This window comes from Papilio xuthus, unplaced genomic scaffold, assembly GCF_000836235.2.
Source record: "Papilio xuthus unplaced genomic scaffold, Pxut_1.1 DF827542.1, whole genome shotgun sequence".
Taxonomy (NCBI): Eukaryota; Metazoa; Arthropoda; class Insecta; order Lepidoptera; family Papilionidae; genus Papilio; species Papilio xuthus.
Genome location: NW_013531107.1, coordinates 3,261,268 through 3,288,526, shown reverse-complemented (window position 1 = coordinate 3,288,526; position 27,259 = coordinate 3,261,268). Strand labels below are relative to the sequence as shown.

The 27,259-nt window shown below is 30.9% G+C and overlaps 1 protein-coding gene across 1 annotated transcript; it reads left to right on the top strand.

Annotated features, from left to right (window-relative positions):
- Positions 1-936: 936 nt before the first annotated feature.
- Positions 937-27,259, top strand: LOC106119038 (putative inorganic phosphate cotransporter). The gene is made up of 10 exons (XM_013313873.1): positions 937-1,106; positions 16,804-16,883; positions 17,626-17,825; positions 18,358-18,594; positions 21,771-21,980; positions 22,594-22,761; positions 23,135-23,351; positions 23,743-23,864; positions 24,461-24,577; positions 26,733-27,259. The coding sequence occupies exons 2-10, from the start codon at positions 16,850-16,852 to the stop codon at positions 26,940-26,942; spliced, it is 1,515 nt and encodes a 504-aa protein (XP_013169327.1). The 5' UTR covers positions 937-1,106; positions 16,804-16,849; the 3' UTR covers positions 26,943-27,259.

Below are 27,259 nucleotides of genomic sequence, written 5' to 3'. Positions count from 1 at the left end.
TGGTTAAATTAGAAAATATTATTGGTAAGAATGAGTCTCACAATTATTTAGCTGTCGTGTTAAATATAATATATACCAACTCTACAATACGTAACGAAGCAATCATTAATGGCAAAACAAATTAGGCTACTGACAAACTATATTTTTATATATGTTATATACAAGGAAGTAACGCGATGTAACTCGTGTGAAATCAATGTTACTAAAGCAAAAACGATATTAATTATAAATCCATAAATATCAATAAAATGTATGCCTGTATGTCGGTTGCCCCCTTCTCTTATAAAAAAAATTACCTTTCGAAAACAATTTTTTCTTTTATTTTCGTCTGTCTATCTTTCTGAACGGTTAACTGATCTATAGAATGGCTAGACCAAGTTTTACGGGACTTTGATAGGAAGGTGGATGCACTCGGAAACATTATTTTAGTCCCGAGCTAACGAAATCACGGGTTACAGCTAGTGTTTTAAAGGCTAATTAAATATACTGCCAAGTTATTTCATTTGTGGTCAGCCTTAACATACAAGGTACTTAACTGTAATTAGCAGTTAAATACAGTAATTAATCAAAGAATTAATTAATCTTTCTAATCTTAATGAAACAGTCTTCAATAAACCGCTGGAAGTTGCAGATGTTTTGCAATAGCCAATTAACTTGATAAATCCTTTATAAAGTGCATTTTACACAAGTGTTTACAAGAATCTTGATACTTACGCCTATAGTAAGGTTTAATTAACCTATTTAATTATTATCTTAGCGTTATCTTTTCTTTATATAAAGAGTATAAGATATGTTGTGAATTAATTTTATTTAAAAATCAAAAGTAAGTTTATACGTGCATATTTAATATCCCACGATTGTGATTTGAATTGGATGTCATGTTAATAGTATGCAATTTAATCGCATTAACGCGTCCGCGATGACTTACGTCGGGATTTGATCGGAGGCTGCGCGCGCGCAACTCAATAAACTTGAGCAGTCGTGCGGCGACCGCTCTAAAGACGCTTGTTTAACGCACGTTGTATTTGTGACATAAGTTGAATGGGAAATTGTTAAGTGTGCAAAAAGTACAAACAAAGAGAACAGAGTTACTGAATCGAAGAATTGTAAGTATTTTTCAAATTATAGTGTGGATATTTTAATTTAAATAATATTAATTTAACTGTCGTTAAGTGTAACTTAAGTAGAAGATTATAATATAATTTTATACAAACTATATCAAGATCGATCTATATATAAAGACATAGTATCCTTTATATTGCTTAACATTCACGTTTACTATCTCATATATGATAAAACTAAATTTGAATAATTCTATTTAATTGGCGATCGTAACCATTTGTACTGAGTTGGTACGCTGTTTGAACTATGTTTGGTATGTTAGCGATTTTATCTTTGATCTGCAAAGTTAATTATGAGAATTATCTTTAAATAAATTCCAGCTTTGATATATTCACGCGTTTTTGTGAAAAAGGCTCTTGACAGACAGACGGACGGACAACAATGTGATGTTATAAGTGTTCCGTTTTTTTCCTATGAGGTACGGAATCCTAAAAATTAAGTTGATAGTTTAAAATATAAATTATATCATGTAAATGATCAATATTAGGTTCCACCAAATACGATTAAAAAAACACAAAAGAATTTACTGCAAGCAAAACTGTATATCTGAATAAAAGGTTGTATAATGATCACCATTTGAAAATAGGATTGTAATATTTACGCGGATAAAAATATATAGGAGCAGAGGCAATGTTTAAACTCATTACCACGCACTTATTGTAGTCTTACGAATGCCTATAATGTGAATATTATTATACTTCCTTTGAGTGAATTATAAATACGAACGGAATGCGATGCAAACGAGATCTTTTCCGCTATTTTATGTAATCGAATCGATTTCACGGTAACTCTTGGTTCTGCATTGTTATATTTTTGATAGTGTCGTAACAGTTTTTAAGATTTATCTTATAAACTCCAAATTTACATTCATCATCAGCTCACTACGTCGAACGTCACCACCGAGGGGCTCGGAGCCTACCCTAAAGTTAGGGGTGATTAGGCCATAGTCAACCACTCTGGCCCAATGAGGGTTGGTTGACTTCACACATATCTTTGAATTTCTTCTCAGATATGTGCAGGTTGCATGACGATATTTTTCCTTCACCGTAAAACGTCGGATAAATGTACATATGTAAATCAGAAATCGAAAAACACATTACAACATAGCGGGATTCGTATCCAGGACCTGCAGATTGCAAGTCAAGTGCTTAACCGCTGAGCCACAGATGCTCTCTCGAATTTACATTACAAGGAAATAAAGTAATATAATATAAACGTGTGTCTAAGATTAAAATACTTTAGATAATGTACATTGCCAGTCGTATGTTATTATATGTATTAGTATGAATTCTAGTTTCATATTTTGTGTAGAACATAATTTTACTAATATTATAAATAGATGGATGTTTGTTAGAACGTATCTCAAGGTTAAACGGATCTTGATGAAATTTGGCATACATATAGAACGTATTATTGAATAACACATGGGCTACTTACTAAGTTTTCTATCAATTCTGCGTGGACGGAATCGCGGGCAAAATATATCTTACTATTAAACAGAAATTATATATCAATGTTTGTCGTGAAATTTTACTGTTAAATAAAAGTATACCAATGTTATTGCTATCTCTGTTATTTCCAAATAGAAAGAAAAGTACGGCAATACCTCATAATACAATGTCATGGCAGGGACCCATTGCAGTACCAGTATTGATATGGGTTTATTCTCAAGGATATTATATCAACGGCGTTTATTTTATTATTCTAATAGCCCATTGTTCTAAATTCGAGCATTATCAAAGATTTTTTGATTAAAAATAATTTACGCATAAAAAATATAATAAATAAAATGTTTTATTTAAAAATACTTCGTTTCGCGAATGAGTACGGCCCTGTTCAAGATAGATAATTTTGAACGTTATTTTCCCTTACTGAAACTCTAGTACAATAACATGTTGTCCCTCTCATGCTCTTTGAAAATAAAGAGATAACAATATGTTTTTGTGCCGTCGAAACTCTTGATAGTTAATTCGTTTCATGATAAACAAACTCCCATTTATAATCTATATTGTTACGAGTTGTTAGCAAACAAAATACGACCAAGTAGCGGAAATGTAAGAATTAAGCAATGTATTTGCATACACTTGAATTTTATCAAAAAATACCTACATTTATCATGATCACCTTGACGCATTAAAATAAAAAAAAAATAAAGATTAAATAGATTTTTCAAATCTTTTCCTTTTGTACAAAGCGTATGTCTTATCTTACGTTAAACTGCAATATCTTTAGAAACATTTTTCATAATATTATTATACTTTGATTCGAATAGTATTCATATAGCTTACATTTTGTAGTCAACTTTTAATATAACTAGAAATATTTTAAATAGACTTAATTCAAAATTGATCCGTGACATAAATAAAATGATATACAAGTTTATAATACAATAAGTAGGTGAAGTGGTTGTTTCGACTTTGATTCGAGTGTTATATATCATTGTATGTACACAATTTGTAATTGACCGCAATATTATATTGACTACATAGTAAATAAAAATACATACTCGTAAGCGTAATTTTAACATTTTCGTCCACCGACACTCCTGTGAATTTAAGAAGTATGAAGCTTAATCTAGATTAAATGTAAAGTAGAAAGGCATGTATGTAAACTTTAACTAAATTAAGAAATATAAAATATGTAATTTAACTAAGAAATTATTATGTAATTTTGTATTAAACATTAACCTATATACATTTATTTATTAGATTTTTAATATAGTGCATTTCATATTGAAAAAATAAATAAATGAAAAGTAGTATTAAACATATGATTATCAGTAAAAATGACAATAATAATGTCCCATCGCTTTATAAAAAATGGTATTTCAACTTAAAATGATTGTACTTTGTCACATTACATTAAGTAAAAAAAGACGCTAAGTACTTGCCAATATTTATTAGATTTTATACAACGCTGATGTTTACATCGGATTCAAATCAAGATTGCGGTTAGATCAAGTTACATTAGATCCGGTTTTATTACAAATTGTTAATAGATGTGTGATTTTAAATAATTTTACACGCTTCATTGAACGGATTATTGTATAAAACAACTAAGTCTAATCTTTTGATAAAAATCTTTAGACTAAAATTAATGAAATGTGAATTTGTTGTGTATTTTATGATTTTTTTTTTATTGAACTTTTCGATCACTTGGCAGTATTTATACTATTCATTACTAAAATATATAGAGGCACATTTTTGCTACTAATTTAACGCTATATAAAAGTATGGCAAATTTTAAAAAGGGACTCTACGGAGGGTTGGCATAGTCTCTTCCACACATCTCTATGAGTAATTATATTATCTTAATTCATCTTCTTACGCAAATCTTCTTTAACACAATCCATCCATGCATTCTTCGGTCTTCCGAACATTTAATAAATTTTGGTATTTCGTATAAAGTACAAAATTTAAATAAAAATATATTATATATAAAATTATTTTTATCTCGACTTTACAAAGTTGTAACACGCGGAACAAAAAACGTGATGCAAATATTTAACTCGTTACTTATAAAGACTTCGTATTTCTTCGTTCAAATATATTGAGTTAACAAATAATAATGTTTGTGTTATTTTTGCTTAATAGCCACAACTTTTTATCACATGCCAGTGTGAAAATTAAGGAAATAATCACAAATAAGAGGTCAAAGTAAATATTATTGCAAAACTGATCACAATAGTTTAATATGTCACGTTTACCTTTACACAAAGTATTGTAAAATGTTAAATTCGATTTGTGAATATGTTTCCCTTTAATATGCAATTATCCGAAACAAAAAATACATACAAGCAAGAAAAATTTTACCCTTATTTTGAGAAAAAAATCCAGATAAATATGTCGAACTTCACACTATTGAAACCGTCAAGATGTTCAGAATTAATATGTTCACAATGCAATATTATTATCTACAATAGGGATGAGTCATAAGTATATATTTAATCCATTCATGTACAAATAGATATAGTTGTAAAACACAATGTTTTCGTGAGGATCGACCAAAAGTTGTAATCATTATTGGCGAACTCAATGCAAATGTTTTATCATTTCACTTATTTCATGTTCATATATCGTTTAAGTTTAATGTAGGTGGCTCAGGTGTCAAGCACTTGACTTGCAATCTGCAGGTCTTGGGTTCGAATCCCGCCATGTACCAATGTGTTTTTCAATTTCCGATTTACATATGTACATTTATCCGACGTTCTTACGGTGAAGGAAAACATCGTGATGCAACCTGCACATATCTGAGAATTCAAAAATATGTGTGAAGTCAACCAACCTGCACTGGACCAGCGTGGTTGGCTATGGCCTAATCACCCTTATCTTAGGATAGGCTCCGAGCCCCTCCGACGGGAAGTATATTTTACCTCATTTCATTTCGAAAACTTTAAATCCTATTTATCATGTTTTATTACTGATGTTAATTATGTTTTATTGGTGTATCTATAGAGGTATTTTTAAATTATTTACCTGTAATTATTTAGTTTAAAAACTAATATTAATTTACTTTAAGTTTGGGGGCAGACCGGCCACATAACGCCAGGGATATGATGTCACGGTTTTTTAGGAAAGTCAAAGTCAGTCTTATAACTAGTTGACTAAACTGTCGTTTGCATGGATTTAACAATAGCTTTGTTAATTGTTATCTCACGCGAAGCTGTGACGTAACGAATACGAGATTCAATAACACGAAGTATCTGCAAGGGACGTATTAAATAACCTTCTTTGTAATGGACTATAAGGAAAATTGTAGAGAACTGTCTATAAGTCTTTTCTCTATAACCTTTTACGTACATCTTCAGGTAAACATTGCCAATGAGAGATAATAAAATAGATTATTTACAAGCACTTATTGTTTAATATGTTACAGACGTTTTCTTAATGAACTAAAGTGGCAATTCAAAGTAAGATAAATTATTTTATTTGGAATACGTTTGTCAAATTATTTCTAGTATACTATATACTTGAAGTTTATGGACCTAACCATAGCCATCTAAGATTTCAATTGCATTTTAGCTTAAACATCATCATCTCGAAGGTCGGCAACGCATCTGCGAATCCTCTGGTATTGCAAAGGTCCGTTTGCCTTCTACTCTAATAAAAAAAGCTTTAAAAAGTAGGTTTCCGAAATGCGATCGTGTATCGCGATGCGTGTTTAAGGCTAAAACAATCTTTTATAACCTTATTGACGAACAAAATATCATCAGCGGTCAAAGGGTTAACACACTTGTTTACCTGCAGTGTTTACCAATATTTTTGGAGTAATATAGAAAGAAAATATTTACCTAACTAAAAAAAGATGATAATAGTAGAATAAAATCAATTTAAAACTCTTTTTACTGTATAGAAAATTATGTCGTCGGTCGTTTGGCACGACTGGAGAGCAGCTTTTGTGGAGCGTTAAAATGTTACATTTAATTATTTTCATGTTCAATGATCCGTGCACGTGATTGAGCAATCGACCTCGGCACGCTGTCCGCAACGCTGTCGCTTGCATATAACATAAATAATTTTGGCGTGTTATTTAGTAGCATTTTATAGCACTCTCGTAAATCCATAATTCAAGCTAAATAATTATTTTTTTTTGCAACTGTCTCAGAAAGGTAATTATTGTAGCGTGTGCGTATGTTTTTATGTATGTGTGTTTGTATGTATATGTAAGTTCCATTTAGTCCGCTTATAGTCTAAACTTTAATTAGACTTTAAATTGTGCGAAACTATCCAATTTCAATTTTTTTTGGCCTAAAAGGAAAAAGAACTATTTTTATTAGTGACTAAGATCCAACAAGTTTCTTGTTTATGTAAGTAACTCATGTTCAGTATAAGTATAAAATCTGGTTTTCCTTAAATTAATAATTCTACAAAAGCCACGGGTAAATAAAACGTTTTCCAGAACAAGCCACTAAAAGATATATTTATGTATATCGAAAACCGTAGGTAACTCTAAATAATATAGAGGTCGTTGTATTTTCCCTTATAAGTCTAGTTTTACTCTGTATACAATCTATACTAATATTATAAAGCGGAAGAGTTTGTTTGTTTGTTTAAACGCGGTAATCTCAGGAAGTACTGGTCCGATTTGATAAATTTCTTCTTTTTTTGTTGGATAGTCCATTTATAGAGAAAGACTTAAGGCTATATAACATTACGCTGCGACGAATAGTTTTTTTTAATTGCGCGCGGACGGAGTCGCGGGCGACAGCTAGTTAATATGTAAAAGAAACTTTATGTGAAAACATAAGATAAGGTAAAGTGAATACTTACCTTAAGTGGTGAATGTCTTTTAATATACTTTAGTTATTGGAACAAAGGAGTAAACTTCATTAAAACGGCAGATGCGGAACAGTAACTAACTAATCTGAACCGTGGTTGGGACATTTACAACTGTGTTCGAATAATACTGTAATATTTTACTATTATTATAAATGCGAATTTTGAGATGGAATGGATGTTTGTTTGAATTTATCTTCGGAAAAGTTGCATGGATCTCGTTTAAAAATGGCATAGACACAGAACATAGTCCGAAAGAACATATAGGCTACTTATTAAAGTTTGATTTTACGCGCGACGGAGTCGCGGGCGACAGCTAGAAATATGTAACATTTAAAAAGAATCAGAAGATTTTTTTGACATTCTGCGGGTGTCCACAGTCCGTCAGAGTCGCTTAAAATTTTGACAGAAAATAAGATTTAAGTATAATACTTATATAAATGTAAGTTAACGATGTCCTTATCAAGACTTTTAATACCATAAAAAATAATTTTTACTACAAAATAAATTTAATTTACTTTTGTGTTAAGCTACGACATTGGCGCTAAGGTGATACCACTATCTCTGTTTCTCACAACAGGTGAAATATTAATTATATTTAAATGCGTGTACTAAAAAGAGTATCGTAAAATATTAGGCTATCAGTTCTTCATTTTCAGAACTTGAATGAGGACGACAACATGATAAAAAAAATTACGTACAAAGAAAATATTTGTTATTTATGTCGTTTAGTTACAATGTTAATGTTTGAGTGAAACAATTTAAAAACTGCCAGTTCGTGTTGTGTTATAGCGCTTGAAAAGTGTTTTGTTATTTTTTTTATTGTCCAATTATGACAAAAGTAACATTGGAATTAAGCCGTGTACAGTCAAGGTAAGAAATATTTGGAAATAATTGACATATTATATTTTTATAATATTAAACATTGGAGGTAGCAGTCCGATGCGAAATTGCTAAATGTGCTTCAGCGATTTTTTTGTTGATAGTTCTACTTTAATCATTAAAAAATACAAGGGATAAGTCTATTTCTGAGGTCCCGATGCGTTTCTTCGGATTTCATTAAATATACCACCGAGTTTTCATGAGTAGGAACCTCACACCGTATCCATCTCCCTAAAGACAGGATATCTTTTGAGGATATATACCAAAAAACGGTCTATTTCCTAACTGTAGATAGCTTTCAGAATTTGTTATATTTAATTCAATATTAGTTCACGTTTATTTGTTTATGTATTTAACATTTTATCTCTGCTAAATGTTGAAATACGTCATTACTATCGCATTAACCAATGCAAACATACGCGATTCGTGAGGTCATAATTATGAATTTATGTTATTATTTTTAATTGGCAAATGGTATTTTTAAATAGTTTCTTTTTATAACGGTAGTTGCCAGTTACTGCTATAAATATTCAAAGTATTTATAAAAAGTAACATAATTTACTTCAATTGCTTTTTATTTTAATTTATCATTTTAAATTTCAGTTTAATATGATTTTGAACATCTGTATTTCTTTAAATCGTATTGGATAAAAATACTTTAATTTTTTATGAGAATAATTTTAAATTGAAAAATGTTTGATAAAAATTGAATCAAAAATAAGGATTGTTTAATTAATTTTGTTTGTTTTTAAAAAGTTTGCAAAAAATATAATGATTATAACAAGGCTATTCCATTTAACAACAACAACCCTTTTAAATTTTATTCTTAACTTGCAAAACTTATTCGGTGGAAGTTTCTTTTATGTTGTTTTATTCAAACTTTTACAAACCCTCTGTATAATTTTATGAATATGGTTTTGAATAATTTTATTACAACAATTTTAATAACCTAATGTTTAAAATTTTAGTTTGTATATGAGTAACAAGCTGTCGCCCGCGACTCTGTCTACGACAAATTAAAAAAAAAGTGTTACTTGGTCTCATCTGTTCTTCCAGACTGTGTTCTACATCTATGCAAAATTTCAGCAAGATCCATGCAGCCGTTCGGGAGATACCTTCAAACAAACATCCATACATCCATCTAAACATCGAGCATTTATAATATTTATAGTCAACATATTTTATAATTATATAACCAGATAAAAGCAGTTTCTGCAATTATGCTAAATATAGTCTGTGTTATAAGTCGACAGAAATTATAATTGAAAATTTAAAAGCAGAAATAACTGGTTATTACCGGATTGCGGGCAGTCGTAATAGGACAATGCCTTTTTGTTGACCTCAAAAATACGTAAGTGGTTCTTGAAAATGATTTGTTAGTACCTTGACATTAATAATAGTGAACGAATTCAATATTTTATTATCCAATCATTTAATCACGACAGTATCAATAAACAGATCAATTAAAGGTAACATTTCATTCGTAAAAACAGTTGATGCTAATTAGAATTTTATTTGGATTTAGTGAAAACAGGGTTTAAGTTTATTTTTTTTATGTTTTAAACAAGAAACAGTTGACATGCCACGATTCAATTTTAGAATCATATGATTTTTTAAAACATTTTTTTTGCACTTACTCTATTTGGTTATTCTTGCTGCAAAAGTTTATCTAATAGTCATCGAATCAATATAAAAATTGCATCGTACAAAACTTTACGCTCTACAAAAATTGCCAAGAGCGCTAGGAGAAAGAATTTAAAGTAGGAATTAATTTTTAAAACATAATTAACAATGATATTCATAATACACCCACGTGATCAGAAACTGGGTACAATTAAATGGTAATAAATGCATCTGTAAACCGTAGAATATACAACTGGCACACACACAAATTACTATATTTTACGCAGAAATTTTAGAAAAATCCTGGTCTAAATAAACCTCATTTCAACTGTTCACTATTATAACCTAACTTATTGACAGTTGTAAAGTGTTCAAACTTTCGTGAGACATTATACTAAACTTATATAAAAACGGCTAAACACTCTAACTAAAAACTGAAACTAGTCGGTGCCGCCACCGGACGAAAATACGTGAGTGTTTAGCCGTTTTTATATCAGTTTAGTTGTAAAGTGCATTAAAATAATAATAACAAAACTATCTTGTGTTATACGATAAAGCATCGTTATGTTCATATTTGGCGCGATTCAAAAGTGTGTCAGCAAGGTGCAATGGAATGCAAGCAAGTTGAGTGCCTGATAAACGTCACTCTCGACTTCAACCACTTTCGTTTTCAAAGATATTTTCGTTCATTGCTTTAAACCAAATATTATTTTGTATGTGTTGTTGATAGTCGTATAATATTTAATTTATAATATGACTTGCTGTCGCCCGCGACTCCGTCCGCGCGGAATTAAAAAAAAACATATTGGTAGCCAGTATTCTTCCAGACTATGTTCTATATGTATACCAAATTTGATCGAGCTCTGTTTAGCCGTTCAAGATATACCACCAAACAAGCATCCATCCATCTAAACATTCACATTTATAATATTAATAAGATAGACTGTTATTTCTTAATTATCAATAAGTAATTGTGTTAAAGTTTGTTAAGAGTTTGTTCCATGGTTTCACGATGATACAAACCCATATACCCTTTCACTGCGATTTAATTGCGATGCGATTTAATTTTAAGTAATCTTAAAAACAATCTGTTATAGCACCATCTGTACGAAGTCTGTTACCTGATTTGGTAGCTGGTCAATGGACTATCGCGACATAAAAGCGCGAAACATTTAATTTGGTCAGAAAGTGGTCGACCTCACTTACATTATCGATTGGCGCCGTCGTTTACCGACCTCTTGTTGCCCAACACTTGATCGGAATACAAAATTGACTCCCCAAATGCTGACGGCTATATATTATTATCGTTCCATTCTAATAGAACTATAGAAACATTATCCTTTTGAGATGTAAATGTATTTTTGTCTAGCGAATACGTCCGCTTAGTATAAAAAAACTTAATCTTTATTACTTGTAGCTTTAGAGAATCGTATATTTTTCAACAAAAAAATAAATACTTCCACTATTATAGAATCTATTTTATTTTCTTTTTAAACTTCATCCAGATACGTACTTCTCATTAAAAATATATATTTATTCAACACATCTAACTCTATAGTTTATTACACAGAAGTTATTCTAAGTGAATACTGAGAATGTATGTAAATATTTACATATATATAAAGTGACAGTGCACGTGTAACTTGTTGACTTAGATGCGCAACGCTATGTTACATTACATAGTACCTCGGACTTTGGTTAAAGTAGCCAATTCTTAACACTAATATTAAACATTTTGCTGTCTCTACCTTTTATAACAGAATAAGAGAGACAAGTGCTTCTACAATACAAAACCAACAATAATGTATATTTAATTTTGTATTTATTGCGTAACTATTTATCGCCCGTAACTCCGTCTGTACGGATTCAAAAAAATCTAATTAGTAACCGATGTGTTCTTCCAGATTATGTTCTACACTATGTCAAATTTCATTGTATTCCGTTGATCCGGTCTGCAGATAAACATCTATCGATCCATACAAACATTCGCATTTATAATATTAGTAAGATTAGAATAGTAAAAATAATTTTTGCCGTAAGCTTAAAACAAGTTTGTATCATTATAGAATAATTCGTGTTAGTGTTTGAGATAAAAATGGTCATTAAATAATCGTTTTCATTAGTCAGTGTCATATGATAGGATAGGTTTTTTTTTTCTCTTAAAACGATTTAAAACAATATACGCTATAATCTTATATTTGTGTTTCATTTTATTGGTTAAGTTATGTTATTTTTTTTGACAAATTCAATAAATATAATAGGCTTAACCATAAAAAAAACTAAAGCGATGTCTCAATTACATTTTAACTTAAACATATGTCAAACTTTTTATCGCAAGCTGCTATGACAATTCGTGATTATTGACAAAAACAACAACGTAGTACGTTATGCGCACTTGAAGGCAGTTTTAGTATCACACATCTAGTGAAAACATCCTCTTTAACAACCACGTTGATATATAAAATCGATCACCGGCGGTCAAAAGGTTAACACGTGTTTCTACACATCCAAATCCACATCTTCATCCACAACTTCAAAAATATTTATTTCAATAAATAATTAACACACATAAGTGAGTTAATTTAAGTATTGATTTAATCTACTGTGTTTTAAAATAATTCGTAATTAGCCGCAATTTGCAAATTACGTCTTCTAAGTTTTATCATTGTTCTCCAGTTATTCAGATTTCCACGCGATGTTTATAAACATAGTACAGGTGGTAAGTTTTTCAATGGAAACCACAAACCGTGGAAAACATACCATGATATTTCAAATTTAATAATATTTTCATTTTAATATTATATTTTTCGTTGCGGCCAGTGTTCATTACAAAAATTTGCATTAAAATTAACAGTGTTAAAAAAAACAACAGGAAAACATTAAAATTATGTCTCATGAGTCTCTTACTATGTCATATCACAGCATATTCTGTGCTAAAGTTAGTAAAAAGTGCTACTAAAGTTCAATATAGGTAAAAGTATTGATGAATAAACACGACCATTTACAAATAAGTAATAAAAAGAAAATAATTCATTCGAATTGCTGATTGGCACAAGAAATTATAACCTTGAATCTGTTATTATGTTTTGAAAATATCGGGGCCATGGCGATATAAGTAATTGTTCGATTAAATAATAGCCAATGTTTTGACTTTTGTTACGTATAACATATGAGCATATAAGATTCAAGGCAGTTAAATAATAGTATCTTGCAATTTGTCTTAAGGCTATCACATAAATTCTTCATCAACTAATTGTACGTCCACACTAAGGGGTTCGGAGCCAACGCTTAGTAAGGAAAGACTAAGCCATAGTCTACACTAGTGCGGGATGGTTACCTTCTTACATATCTTTGAATTTCTTCGCAGATATGTGCAGGGTGCATCACGATGTTTTCTATTATCGTAAGAACGTCGCATAAATATACATAAGTATCTAATCGAAACACACATTGGAACATGGTGGGATTCGAAGCAAGGACCTGCATTACAAATCGTGCTTAACCCCTGAGCCACCGACGCACACATTTATACTCAATATTTAATCGTGGAAAAAAATGTTTTAATGTATATAATATAGATATATAGACGAGCTAGTAAACTAAATGTGTTTCACTAGTTAAATATCAATTTACTTGACGGGCGAAGTAATTAAGATGTGTAGTGGAACGTAGTCGGAAAATTAAGCGGTCGCTTTAATAACAGTAAGGCACGTAATAATTTTTCATAAATATAAAATGATGCAAGGAAAAACTATTGGAAAGAATTCCAATTCAATTCATACTTTAAAATTTGACAAACCGTTTAGAATACAGGCATTGACAATGAAAGGACATGCCAACAAGTAACAAACATTTATTGATATTGTTAAATGATTCACTTATGCTAAGTGTCTAGTGTCTTTAATAATTAAATATAAAAATAATAGACGTTACATAAGCCATATGTTTAAATAATCTCCTTGAAAACATTATGACTTGTTAGCGGGTTATACGCGCCGCTACCCGTGGGAATCAGGGTGAATCGCTAGTTTAGATTAAAAAAAACAAGGTTTATCCATATGTTAATATCGTTAATTTTCTTAGATAATATTTTATTATATTAATATCATTTGTTTAATAAAAAAAGACTGACTAAATATTTCACTCGTAAATCGTTTAGGCGTCATAATGAAATTTACATACATAGACAATTATACGTAATATAAATAAATAATTTATTAAGTTATGTTAGTATATGATTTGATCCGGGTATTTAAACCAGAATGCAGATATTTACACACTATGTTTCTTAATTGTTTTTCTATTACACGCGCATTTGTGTATAAAAATATTCGTAAATCCCCGCACGCAAGCTTTAGTTGTACAAAACCTTAGTTTTTGAGGACAATGTGTCAGGTTTTTTGTTGAATTTTATCTTCAAAAGACTGTGTGAAAAATTATATTTTATTGAGTACATTCGTGGCTGATTATTAAATGGTAATGTTGAATTTATCCTTAAACAATTAGACATATTTGAAATAATATATTAAATATTCAAAATAAATTAGCAAAGAGCTACGATTAGTTTTCTTAATTATATTTTCGTCACAAATGGCAATTGGCTTAATCTATCAAGGTTGTTACTTAGATTCTCTGAAGTGAGAGGTTGCATATAATTTTATCTGTTATGAAATATTTTATCGATGACATTGATTAATTATAAAAAATATAAGCAATAAATATAGTCTATTACAAATGGGGTCGACTGTCAAATGTATTTACTTTTGTTTCGAGGCGGAGTATCTTGAGTGCATCGGAAGGTTAATTTCCCTGCTCGTATGCCTTGAGACAAAAAGTAATAATTCCATTGTAAAAGTTTGCGTAGCAGAAAATTGTATAAAAACAAAGAAAATTAGAGAGATCGCCAAATCCCAATTAAACTTAATAGTAGTAGGTTCCTGTCTCTCCAGCCCTGACCACTATTTGCTTGAGTCATAGGATTCCGCAGCCGGTGGTGCTCTGTTTTTAATATAAAATATGTTGTACTGTTTTTTTTGTATATGAAATATATTATATTAAGAATATGATAAATAAATAAAAGATTAAAATAATAATAATATAAGCCTTTATTTTAACTATAAAAATGTATTTAAGCATAATTTCTCATTAAACCCTTATTATTATCTGGCATATAACAGCGGTTGTCAAAAAGGAAAATTTGAGATGAAAACAAAGCGGTCGTTGTGGCACAATTATTAAATAGTTGCGCTCAATTTGTATACAACAACGGCCTTCGGAATGTTGGCGATGAATATTACTCTGGAACAATGGTTTTGTTATTTATTCAAACCGTCTGTGGCTGCAAACGTTAATTTTAAATATTCAAACTAAAATAAATATGACTAAGTACTGTTTTGTCAAAAATGAAGAGCTATGAAAAATTGTAAGTGCTGTGGAGTTCTGGTTTGTAAAAACAGCGATAATTTTTTTTTCTTGCGTGTTTCGGCAGTAGAAACCAACTTTAATTATTACATCATCTCCCTCAATTTATAGCAAAAAATTGTGGCATTTTTAATCTACCCTAGTCGGTCCTTATTTGATAAATTGCCATTTTTAATAAGACAAGTTATACACAATATAGACCATTATAAGAATAATAATATTAAACAAAAGGACCAATATAATGCCATGAGTTTTAATGACAATATTAACAAGCGATTGCCTGCTACTTCTTTATTAATTTTAAAAAAATGTAATTCCGTTTACATCAGCACCTTCCCGTCAAAAATCCCGTTTCAAAGTTTCGTCATAATCGGTCGAGAGACGGTGATTACCCGGATGAAACGCTGTCTTGCGGACATATAGACAGGGAAAAAATGGTTATTGGTTACAAGGAATAAATACATCATGTTTGCGAAATGTGATTTGACATAACAGACACTCCAATTTTAATATTTGTATAGATTACTATCTTTAAACCTGTCTGATAACATTATATTGATCGTCTTTGTGAAACACTTGAATCACATTTAGTGTCATCATAATCTGTTCTTACAACTTAAAGAGCACGACAAATATATAAATTTCATCAAACAATGTCACTATCTTTATTACTCCTACATACAGAAGACATTTTAATCTGACTGTAAAAGTGAAATGACTGCAGTAAAATTATGCTTTGATCGTATTACATATTTGTTCTTTTTCTGTTGTACTATGATATACTTTTATCAAAACTCTACCGTCTAATCTATATCTCTATACTTATATTATAAAGGGGAAAGATTTTCGTATGAAATGAATAAACTAAAAGAAATATTAGTAAATTTACAAAATCTGCTAATATTTTATAGTAAAAAAAAAATTCAAAACTACTGGATCGATTATTAAAATTCTTTCGCCTTTAGAAAGCTAAGTAAGCTTTAAGTTAACACAAGCTTTATGATAACTATATAGCATAACTAGATTTTATTTATTAATTCTACTGCATATACTGCCGCTATAAACTAGTATAGATTTATCTCACTAAATGTACACTAAGGAACTCTTTAGTAACCGAATAACTGAGTGAGATTGATGTTTTTGTAGAGTTGTTACGACAATGAAAGCCCATGGTAACGTGTTTATTCGGACACACGAGACACTGATGGCTCGTATCTCCGCAATGTAACGCGTGATTTCTAATCTCAATACGTCAGTAACACTGTTGTACCTCGGCCATGAATTTAGTATTTAGAGATATGAGATTTATCAGCAAAAATAGATGCTATCTTTTACGAATGATCTTTATTTTTATGATTTTTGGTTTGATATAGAATGGCTTACTATTGGTGATCCAAGTTAGGTTTTTTTGTATTTAAAAATCGGAGTTAATTTACTTGTTTTTTTTTATCAAATTGCTCATATGGAATTTTTTTTTCAGGAATCAACTGACATTGGTTTCTTTTCTGTATATATTTTACGTTGAAATGCTACCAAGATGGCGACAAATAATATCAAAACGTAAGTATACATAATAAATATGAAATTAAATCTGGAAAATATCGAGACTTTGGTACACGTGACAATTGTACTAACTACGCTATTTTACGGATATAAATATTATATATAAGATAAATATTGATAAAAGAAATAAAAATGTTTGGTCGTTATAGTCCCTTTATATTTCTTACGGAGAAATTTTTCGTGAAATAATTTCAATAAGGATATTTTGTTGGTACAATCTGCAAAACAAATTTAAATTTCATTATTATTTTTTAAATTTATTTTCTGTAAAAATTGACATTTTTACTGGTGTTTATTATGTTATAAGTTTATGTTCAATATATTTGACCCTTTTCATGTAGAACTGTCCAAAGTTTGTATTTTCATAAACAAATCCGTATCAGTTGCAAAAATTAATCCTGATTTTTTATAAAATTCGGAACATAATATTACATAGGTTAGTGAACTTGGGAGTATCGATATACAATAAATGACACAATTTACTTGATAGGACTAATTGAAGGTCCATAAAAAAATCCATAAATTTTGATGGACCTGCAATTAAGGCATAGGTCTAACGTTGATAGTTATAGTATAAGTAAGTTAGTCTCTTCGCAACACTATGGAATACTCGTGTGGAAAGAACTTAATTTATTTTATCCAATTTTTTCTCTTTAATTTCCTTTGATATTTAAGAGTTAACCTTTACATACTAATCGCGTACTTGTCTAATACATTTCATTTTTTCTGTTGCGACCAGTGTTCATAATTCCCCAGCGGTATGTGCTCGGCATTATGGGCCTGCTGGCAGTGTGCAACGCGTACACAATGCGCGTCTGCCTCAACCTCGCCGTCACTCAGATGGTCAACAATACCAAGAACGAGGAGTCACATTTTGATCCCAATGCCTGTCCCGATGAAAGTGAAATATTGGCTAACGGAACCGTTAGTATAAAAGAGGTAAGAAATATAACATAACATATATAGGCTACTGAGCTAAGATCAGTTAAGTAAAGTAACATTTTTTTTGTAGATATTTGTGCATATATTAACTGTTTACAAAATTGTCTATTCAATAATGTAATTTAACAAAAATCTGATAATCTGTCACATTTCCGTAACATGGGTACCTCCCTGTTAATAACCAAATGTTTGGTCTATTACGTATTTGTTAAATAATTTGATCGTAAGTGCTTTTTTTCTAAACACATCAGTTTGATCAAGATAATCTTACATATGATATAAGAAATCGTTTACCCAGCGCTATAAAATCATCGCTGAAATGAAATTTTTAATAACAACATAACTCACGCCCGTAACCCAGAGGGTTAGGTATAGACCATGGACCTCCATTTGACGCTTCTACTAATGGTCTGGTCTCAATGCCGTCCTTCTTGACCATTCATCAATCTGAATGATAAAATTCCATGGTCCCGACTGACAAGGAAGTATTAAATGAATTTAATAACATTAGCCCTTTCTTATATTTCAGTATGCGATATTCGACTGGTCAGAATCAACTCAAGGATTAATATTAAGCGGTTTCTACTATGGCTATGCTATAACACATGTACCGGGTGGTTACTTAGCTGAGAGATACGGTGGGAAATGGACGCTGGGAATAGGATTATTAAGTACCGCTATCTTCACTCTCATGACACCAGTAGTGGTCAAGGCAGGAGGAGCGACTTGGCTGTTCATACTACGAGTACTACAAGGAATGGGCGAAGTAAGTATACGACTTATTAAATAATTAAATTATTTTGCATTGTTCTTTGTGTACTCTAAGATAATATTAGACAAAAGTGAGATTTTTGTAGGTGTAAATTAAAGTCCCAAATCGTATATTATTATGCAGATTCAAGTGAAACTAGAAAATAATATATAAACGCAACGTGAAAAATTAATTTCATTAACATTTAGTCTGTCTTTCCACCTCTGTATTACAACAAAACATATTTCACAAGTATATCATAATAAAAACTACATTTTAAAAGAACTAATACTAAATAATTACATATATATAGCTTGTATATGTATAGTTTAAGTTAAGTTATACTATTAACTAATACAACGTTTCGCCGCAAACCGTTTAAACGCGATCACAAAGCCGTGGACCCCGGCTCTGTAATCCTAGGTATTCTTTAAACTAAACTTTGTTAAGCCAAAGCTTATCTTCATTTTCAAAGCGAAGTCCCTCAATAGCCGGGATTTACTTTAATTTAGAATCCTTTGTGATATCCAACAAAGGGTGAATATGATAGAATACAAAGATAAAATCCTAATCATAGAATGTAATATCAATTATACGACATTTTTAATAATTTACATTTTATGTTTTTAAGTTATCCTCCATTTGGAGTTCGAATTCAAGACACGTTTATCACAATGTTACTACATTTAGCATTCTGTATCATCAATCTTTCCTTTTGCAACAATAACAATTCACGCCCGTAACCAAAAGGAGTAGACAGAGACCCCAGTTCTTTACGCGATCTTGCCACACCTGTTTCGCTTCGACATTCATTCATCAATGCATAAATACTCGTCGGTTTGATGCACTTCTAATATTAAAATCTTTTTTTTTGAATACAATTTGTAGTTTGCAATTAGCTCTTCAAATTCAAACTTAGTGTAGAGATCTACACTATAGGTGTGTTATTATATTTTATCTATGTATTTAGTATAATCTAGCTACAATGTTAAAAGCTAATCCTATTCATTTCTTTATTATTTAATTTACAATCCGGCATATTGTACGGATATGTTTTTCTTCGTTTTGGTAGTATTGTAATTAACAACGTTCGTCGTAACTGAGAATTTCAATGGCGTAATACTTGGGTAAGAACATTATTGCTTTATCAAAGAAAAGAAAGGGACTACAGTAATGTCTTAAACAGGTGGTACGACAGATTCACCGTAAGACCACAGAAACGTGAATGACGAGGGTCACGTTGTGTTTTAAATAGAATTCCAAACACAGCACAGTACGGAAGTAAGGTAACAAATACATGATAGAATTGAAAACCGCAAATTTGTGTAATAGATTTGCGGTAATCGTTAATATAACACCGTCAATATGGATTTATCACAGCTAACATTGATCGCCACATAACAAAGAGATATAAAATATTGTTGGTTTTATTTTAAACTAGCTGTCCGTCGGCGTGGATATATAAAAAAAAACTTAATATATAGATATGTTAAATAAAAAGCAGCTATTCAAGGCATAAATTCGAAAAAAATGAATAAATAGTATCCTATGTCCGTCTCCTGGCTCTAAGCTACCTCCTCATCAATTCTCAGTCATATCGGTAAAGCCGTTGTTAAGTTATATTAAATAAATAGTGTAACTAACACGACTTTCTTTTATATATACTATATAGATATTAGCTGCCGCGACTCCATCCGCGCGCAATTAAAAAAAAACTTAATTCTTCCATACGGAGATATCTTCCATACCTATCCATACCATCCATCTATCCACCCATCCACCCATCCATCCATCTAAACATTCTCATTTATAATATTATAAGTTATGCATGACCTTATTACTATTTGAAGGTGCAAGCACTGAGAAAGTTTACAATATAACATTAAATTAATATAAACCTTTATGTTTAGTGGCTAAAAAAATATTTCGTAATATTTTGGTATCTCCTTTCTTATGCATTCGTTAAACATTAGCCATTCCGTCTGCAGACACGTCTGAGCGCAAAAAAATGTTGTTACCCTTCACCCAGTTGAATTCCACTTTCCACCGCCATGTAGGATAGAGACAATATGGCGTGTATTTATTAAAAAAAACTTATATTTATTACAATAAAGGTACATAATAAATTTATATAAGGAAAATATTGATTGAATAAGTTTTGCTTTGATAATAATAACTAGAAAGTCGCAAGGAGACGTTGCAGCACAAAACATTTGAAGAAGGCATACACAGAAGCAAGTTGGTACTCTCAAATAAGTGTTAAAGTTTTAAAAAAAAAATTTAAATCATATCTCATTGCTGAATTGTCATAATCTATTCTCAATATTATATATAGATGTCATTTCTGTCCAATTTAACTTCTTATAGTTGTACTAAGGTCTGTTTTTGATTTATATTAATCTTATATATTGTTACTATATTTTGTATTAGCCCGCAAGCCTTTATGTTATATGTTTTTTACATTTATACTCATTGTAAGGGAAACTTTGTGTATTTTATGAGTAAATAAAGATCTTTAAACCGAAAAGATTCCAATAATAATTAGGACTTAAAAAAAACTTTAATGAAAAGTGTAAAAAGTTTGAATAATCTTTCAATCTCACCTTTTAGCGTCAGCTGAGATTGTAAACGCCTTAATTTTTCTCATTCACCATATCATACACAAAACTTTATAAAGAAGCACACAATATAGTTGTCAGAAATTGTGTACAACACAAAAAGATTGAAAGATGAAAGAAAAGAAAGAAAAGTTTTTATTATAGGTAATAAAGATTAAAGCAAGAAACAATAACTAACATAAAATTGCACATAACTGAGAAATTAAATAAAACTTAAGTTACCATTTATGGTTAATTTGGGTAATCTAGTGATGCCCACATTAGGCAACGCCTGTATCGTGGGCACCTATATTCAGATAGGTATATAATATTCAGTCCACAAAATTACAAAAACCCACACTCACGACATTTTAGCATTTAACAATTATCAGTTACTCCGATATACACATAATAAAAAACAAAATTTAAGTAAATGAAAAGAAAAACAACTTAAGTAAAAATATATAATAAAAAATTTGTATGTACGGATATATAAAATGATAAGATATAAATACGTTAAAGGATCTAGGATTGCATCTTCAAAAGATTCTCAGTATCAGTATTGAGCTACATATTTATATATTTACTCTACAGGGTCCCACGATGCCTGCCTTAATGATAGTATTAGCACGCTGGGTGCCGCCGCATGAGAGATCCCGGCAGGGAGCCTTGGTATTCGGTGGCGCACAGATTGGAAACATATTTGGATCTTTCATGTCGGGATTCCTAATGGCAGGGAATGGAGATTGGGCTAATGTATTCTACTTCTTTGGTTGCTTTGGAATTTTGTGGTTTATATTCTGGGTGAGTGATTATTATTATTTTTTTGTTCGCATTAGTTGTAGTAACTTACAATATTGAGTGACATCCAATAAGAAAGTTATGCTTAAAGTTACACAAGAGACTCAATTATTTCCACGTTAAGAGCTACTTATAGTTGACCTGTTGGCTTGTGAGTTGAGTGTTTACTGACCCGTTATTAATTAACTCTAGCCTAGTCCAGCGCTAGTCTAAAAGACAACTTTTTTTCGTTGTATTTGTATCTGTCTTTATTAACGTTTTTAATCTTGAAATTGTTCCTTTAAGTTTTAATTAGATTAAAATTAACTAGTTTGATATTATTACACAAATTCTTTGTGGAAGTAGTTTTGTTTTATCCTGTAGATATAAACTAGATTTATATTAGTTTCTCGTAGTGCAGCCGGGAGAAGTTTCGGATGTAGACGAAACTTGTAACGACCAAACTAAAGTTATATCATTTTAGGAAAAGACTTTGAGTATCTGGTATGAATACTTGATAAACTTTTAAAATGACATATTATATTTTTAAGCTAATGGTTTCTGAGTTTACAGATGTTAGAATGAGAAAAGTTTATAAATCTTTGAAAATATAATACCATTTGAATCTTTATTGTAGAGTATACTCTGCTACAGTACACCGAATACACATCCCTACATATCTGATGAGGAGCTTAAATATTTAAACGAACACGTCACAAGTGCAGATAATAAAAGCGTACGCGACCCCGTCCCTTGGAAGGCCATTGTTAGATCCGTTCCCGTGTGGGCTCTTTTGTTTGCTGCAGTAAGTTATAAATATTTTATTCCTTTTGATTGATTTTCACATCATCAACTTTATTCACGTAATAAACATGTAGATTAGAGAGAAAAATATAAAATTACTTTTCAGATTTACAATAGATGGAAAGTGATAATCATCAAAGACTTGTCAAACCTAACTATCTACAAATCCTTTTAACTGGCTAACCGTGAGTTTCTGACACCAAAATCTCTATATAAAACATATCGTCATCTCTGTCATAATCTTTGACAAAACAGAGATCACAATATCATTTAGTAGGCGATTTTGGTCTCAGAAAATCATGGTTAACGTTTTAATAAATGTAAAAATAAATAAATGGAAATGTTGCATTATTGATAATAATTTTGTATTTCAGGTAGGCCACGATTGGGGTTACTACACAATGGTGACAGATCTTCCAAAGTACATGACAGACGTGCTTAAATTTAACATCGCTACTACGGGTACCCTCACTTCCATCCCCTACCTTGCCATGTGGATCAGCTCCTTTATATTCGGCTGGGTATGCGATGGCTGCGTCAAAAAAGGCTGGCATTCTATTAAAACTGGAAGGATTATTCATACAACAATAGGTTTGTTCTATTACATGACTGTCGACCGCAACTTCGTCCCCTCGGAATTAAAAAAGAACTTAAATAGTAGCCCATGCGTTCAATAAGTAACACATGGGCTAAGAACTCATGAGGCAACTAAATCACGATCTACATCTATATTAAATTTCAGATAGATCCATCCAACCGTTTTGGAGATACATTTTAACAAAAATCCATCCATCCATCAAAACATTCGAATTTATAATATTAGTAAGATACGTTTTTTCGCAATCTATCCGTCTTAAGCGTAGTACTACTGATATATTGTGAAAATAATTAATATGAACTAGAAGACGTTTATTCCTAAAATTCTCCTTGACACATGCCATAAAAATTTCCACATGATATGTGATAAAATTTATATGTTTAGCTGCAACGGGTCCCGCTATATGCATCATCTTAGCATCATATTCGGGCTGCGATCGTTTCAAAGCTGTCGCTTATTTTATTGCCTCCATGGCCCTCATGGGAGGGTTCTACAGTGGAATGAAGGTATGCTCAACCTTTATGAATATGATTACGACTTGAATAAATTATATACTCATTTATATTACCTTAGTAATTTTCGAACGTATTTAAAACGAGTATTAAAGAAGGTACAATTTCATTGGTATATTTCCCTGCACTAATTATATGTTTCATATATGGAAATTCTTCAGTCTTTATTTTGTAATTTAAAATAGATAATTAGGTATCATCAAATGGATCTCCAAAATAATGGTTATGTTTGCCAATAATTGGTCCTAATTTATGTTAGAAAATTTATGGTCGTGTTTTTAATGTTTAATATGATTACAAATTGTAATGAATCACGTGGTCGGTGGAACAAATCAATAACATGGGTATTCGTTCCGCAGATTGACACGTGAGAATTATTTCCATGATTCACAATTCAATTTTGCACATTATTGTAGAAGTAGATCGAAATTAATTCACGCATTTAATACTTTAAGATGTTAAAAGCTAGTCTTATTGATGTTTTTAAACTTATTTATATTTACTGTAACACGTGCACGTACAAACGTTTCTAATTTATTTGTATTTCTAATATTAAATAAAAAGGTATTTATTAAAAAATGATATTTCAGGTTAACGCACTTGATTTGGCGCCAAATTACGCGGGCTCTTTAACAGCAATGATAAATGGGACATCAACAATATCGGGAATAATCACACCCTACCTCATCGGTTTATTAACGCCTGACGTAAGTTTCTTGCCAATTCCACATTAAAGTTAATGGTTCGCAGTAAATTGCTCAGAATTTTTTAAAAGTGATTCTTTATAATATTTATAGCTGAAATTAATGTGATTGTACTGCATTAACTAAAATGCTTTGATGTACTGACAAATTGGGATGAATTTTATTGCATATGCTTTTTACAATGACCATCTCGATTTTACTGATAACCAATGAGAACTCGTAGATATGTTTTTAGTTATAGTTATGAATCTTACTTAGTATAATAAATGCAAAAGTTTAGATGGATGGATGTTTGTTTGAAGGTATCTCCGGAACGGTTGAACGGATCTTGTTGAAATTTGGCACACATATAAAACATAGTCTGGAAGCACACATAGGTTACTTATTAAGTTTTATTTTAATTTCGCGCAGACAAAGTCGCCAGCTAGTTTCGAATGTTTGATATGAATAGCGTTATTCAATATTTATGAATGCTAAATAAAGACATCATTTTGATTTTACATCGTAATATAAATCATATTTGACTTTTAAAAGGAAAAGTTTTAACAATGAGATATCAATACTTCCGCTCAATATCCCAAAATAAATTTACAAGCTAAGATAAATGTTAAAAGCCTCTCTAATAATGTAAAAGATACGTCTCAAGTTTACCGAGCTTTCAGAGAAAAGCTACGAAATCCGAGCAAACTTTACTTATGACAAAAGCTTTTGAACTTTGACTTGCTTTGAGAATTTAAAGTTTAGAAATTAAACCTACTATTAAAATACTGTTGAATTATTGTTAGAACAACTGTTACATCTTAATTATAAATAATAATATCAAGAAACTTTTAGACATTATTAACCGAGTCCAGTGTCAGATTGATAAGTGAGGGGACAAAGTGTTGATATTTTATTAAGGCCAGTGTTGCGCCAATACACCGGTACAGTGTCAGATTTTCTTCCTAATAAAATTAATATATAAACGGCAAAAACCCCAACGTATGATCGTCCGGTATCGGCACCGACTAGTTTCGAGCCCATCGGGGGGGCTCGGGGTGAGTGGGACTGGTATTGTTTCGCGGACCTCACCTGAATTTTGAATAACTTAATAATCTAGATTAATATATGGCAACCCTTGACTATATTTGACAACATTCCATGGTTCAAGGTCATTGTGGCTTAGCATTTTTAGAAATCTAAACAATTGGTATATACCTATGTTAAGTTTCCTTGATAAGTAGATTTTATATCTAGTTATGAATTCTACTGATTTGAATCTGAATCTATTATGATGTCAAACTCACGATTTAAACAAATGTATCAAAAATAAATAAAAAAGAGAGCTGTCTCTCCAATTCCTCTTTAAACGAGTGGTCTGAACCTTACAAATGCTGTTATTCCAACCCATTTCCCCTTTCCTTATCGAGATAAACGTCTATAGGTCAAAACATACGAGCCAGTTTGTTGACTATACAAAAAAAAACTCTCAAAGAATTTTTGAGTCGTGAATTGTTTTGAAATTCGTCAAGAGTGCCTCAAAATTGCCAATTTACCGAATAAATTACGCAAAGCAGCGACGTAATGGTTATAAATGAAGTGATTACTCTCGCCTCTTTTTCGTAAGCACATCAGAAAAGTGGGACGTCCGCACTCTTGCCTCGAGCGCATTACAGCTTGTTTATTTTATTTATTACGCCGATACAATAAATTGTAGTAAAAAAAACATCGATAACAATTTCTTTTTCCGTATACAAAGTAATACAATAACAACTTCCATACAAAGATAATGTCATGAGCAGTCATTTAGTTGATGTAGCGGAATTCCATACAACAGTTTTTTTTTTCATATTTATAAAAAAACTACATGTCGCTCACGACTCTGTCCCCGTTGAGCCGTTATGTAGATACTATCAAACAAGCATTCATCCGTTCATCCATCCATATATGTATACATTCACAGTTATAGTAGTAGTAAGAAGTAAGATTTCGTGTTAAGTTTAATTTTATTTAATTAAAATTTAGACTTTCATTATTCTTTCTCAAGAGCTAAAACGAATCAATCATGTAGGTTCCATTACAGAACATTACCAATTATTCCTATGATTTCTACAGTTATTTGGCATTACGTAAAACGCTTTATTTTTCATATATGTGTAAACTAAGCTATTATTTTCAGTCGACGCTTGTGCAATGGCGTGTCGCTTTCTGGGTGTGTTTCGCTGTTTTGGTGGGCACCAATGTGATTTACTGCATCTGGGCAGATGGTAAACAGCAATGGTGGGATGACGTTAGACAATATGGCTACCCACCAGATTGGAAACACGGTAGCTTACAATCATCCAAAGAAGACAAGGAGAAAAATAAGAAGGCGGAATCGGCGCTTTAGTATGTAATTTATTTCTAAATAATCTGTAAAATAGAATGTTAATGTATTTGAATAAATGTAAACGTGTTTATATACTTCCACGTATTTTTAATAGAAGAGATATAACTATGGGCATCTGGATATTTTTTTCATCAAATCTTAAACTATGTAACAAATGTCCAGAATGAACATGGAACGTAACCATTGCCGATGTTTTTACAACTCTTGTTAAGTAAATATTCTATAAGTATTTACATTTATTTATAACTCTAATTGTAATAGTTTCAAGATATTACAATTATATAAATTATATTTGATTTCGATTCAAGTATATAATG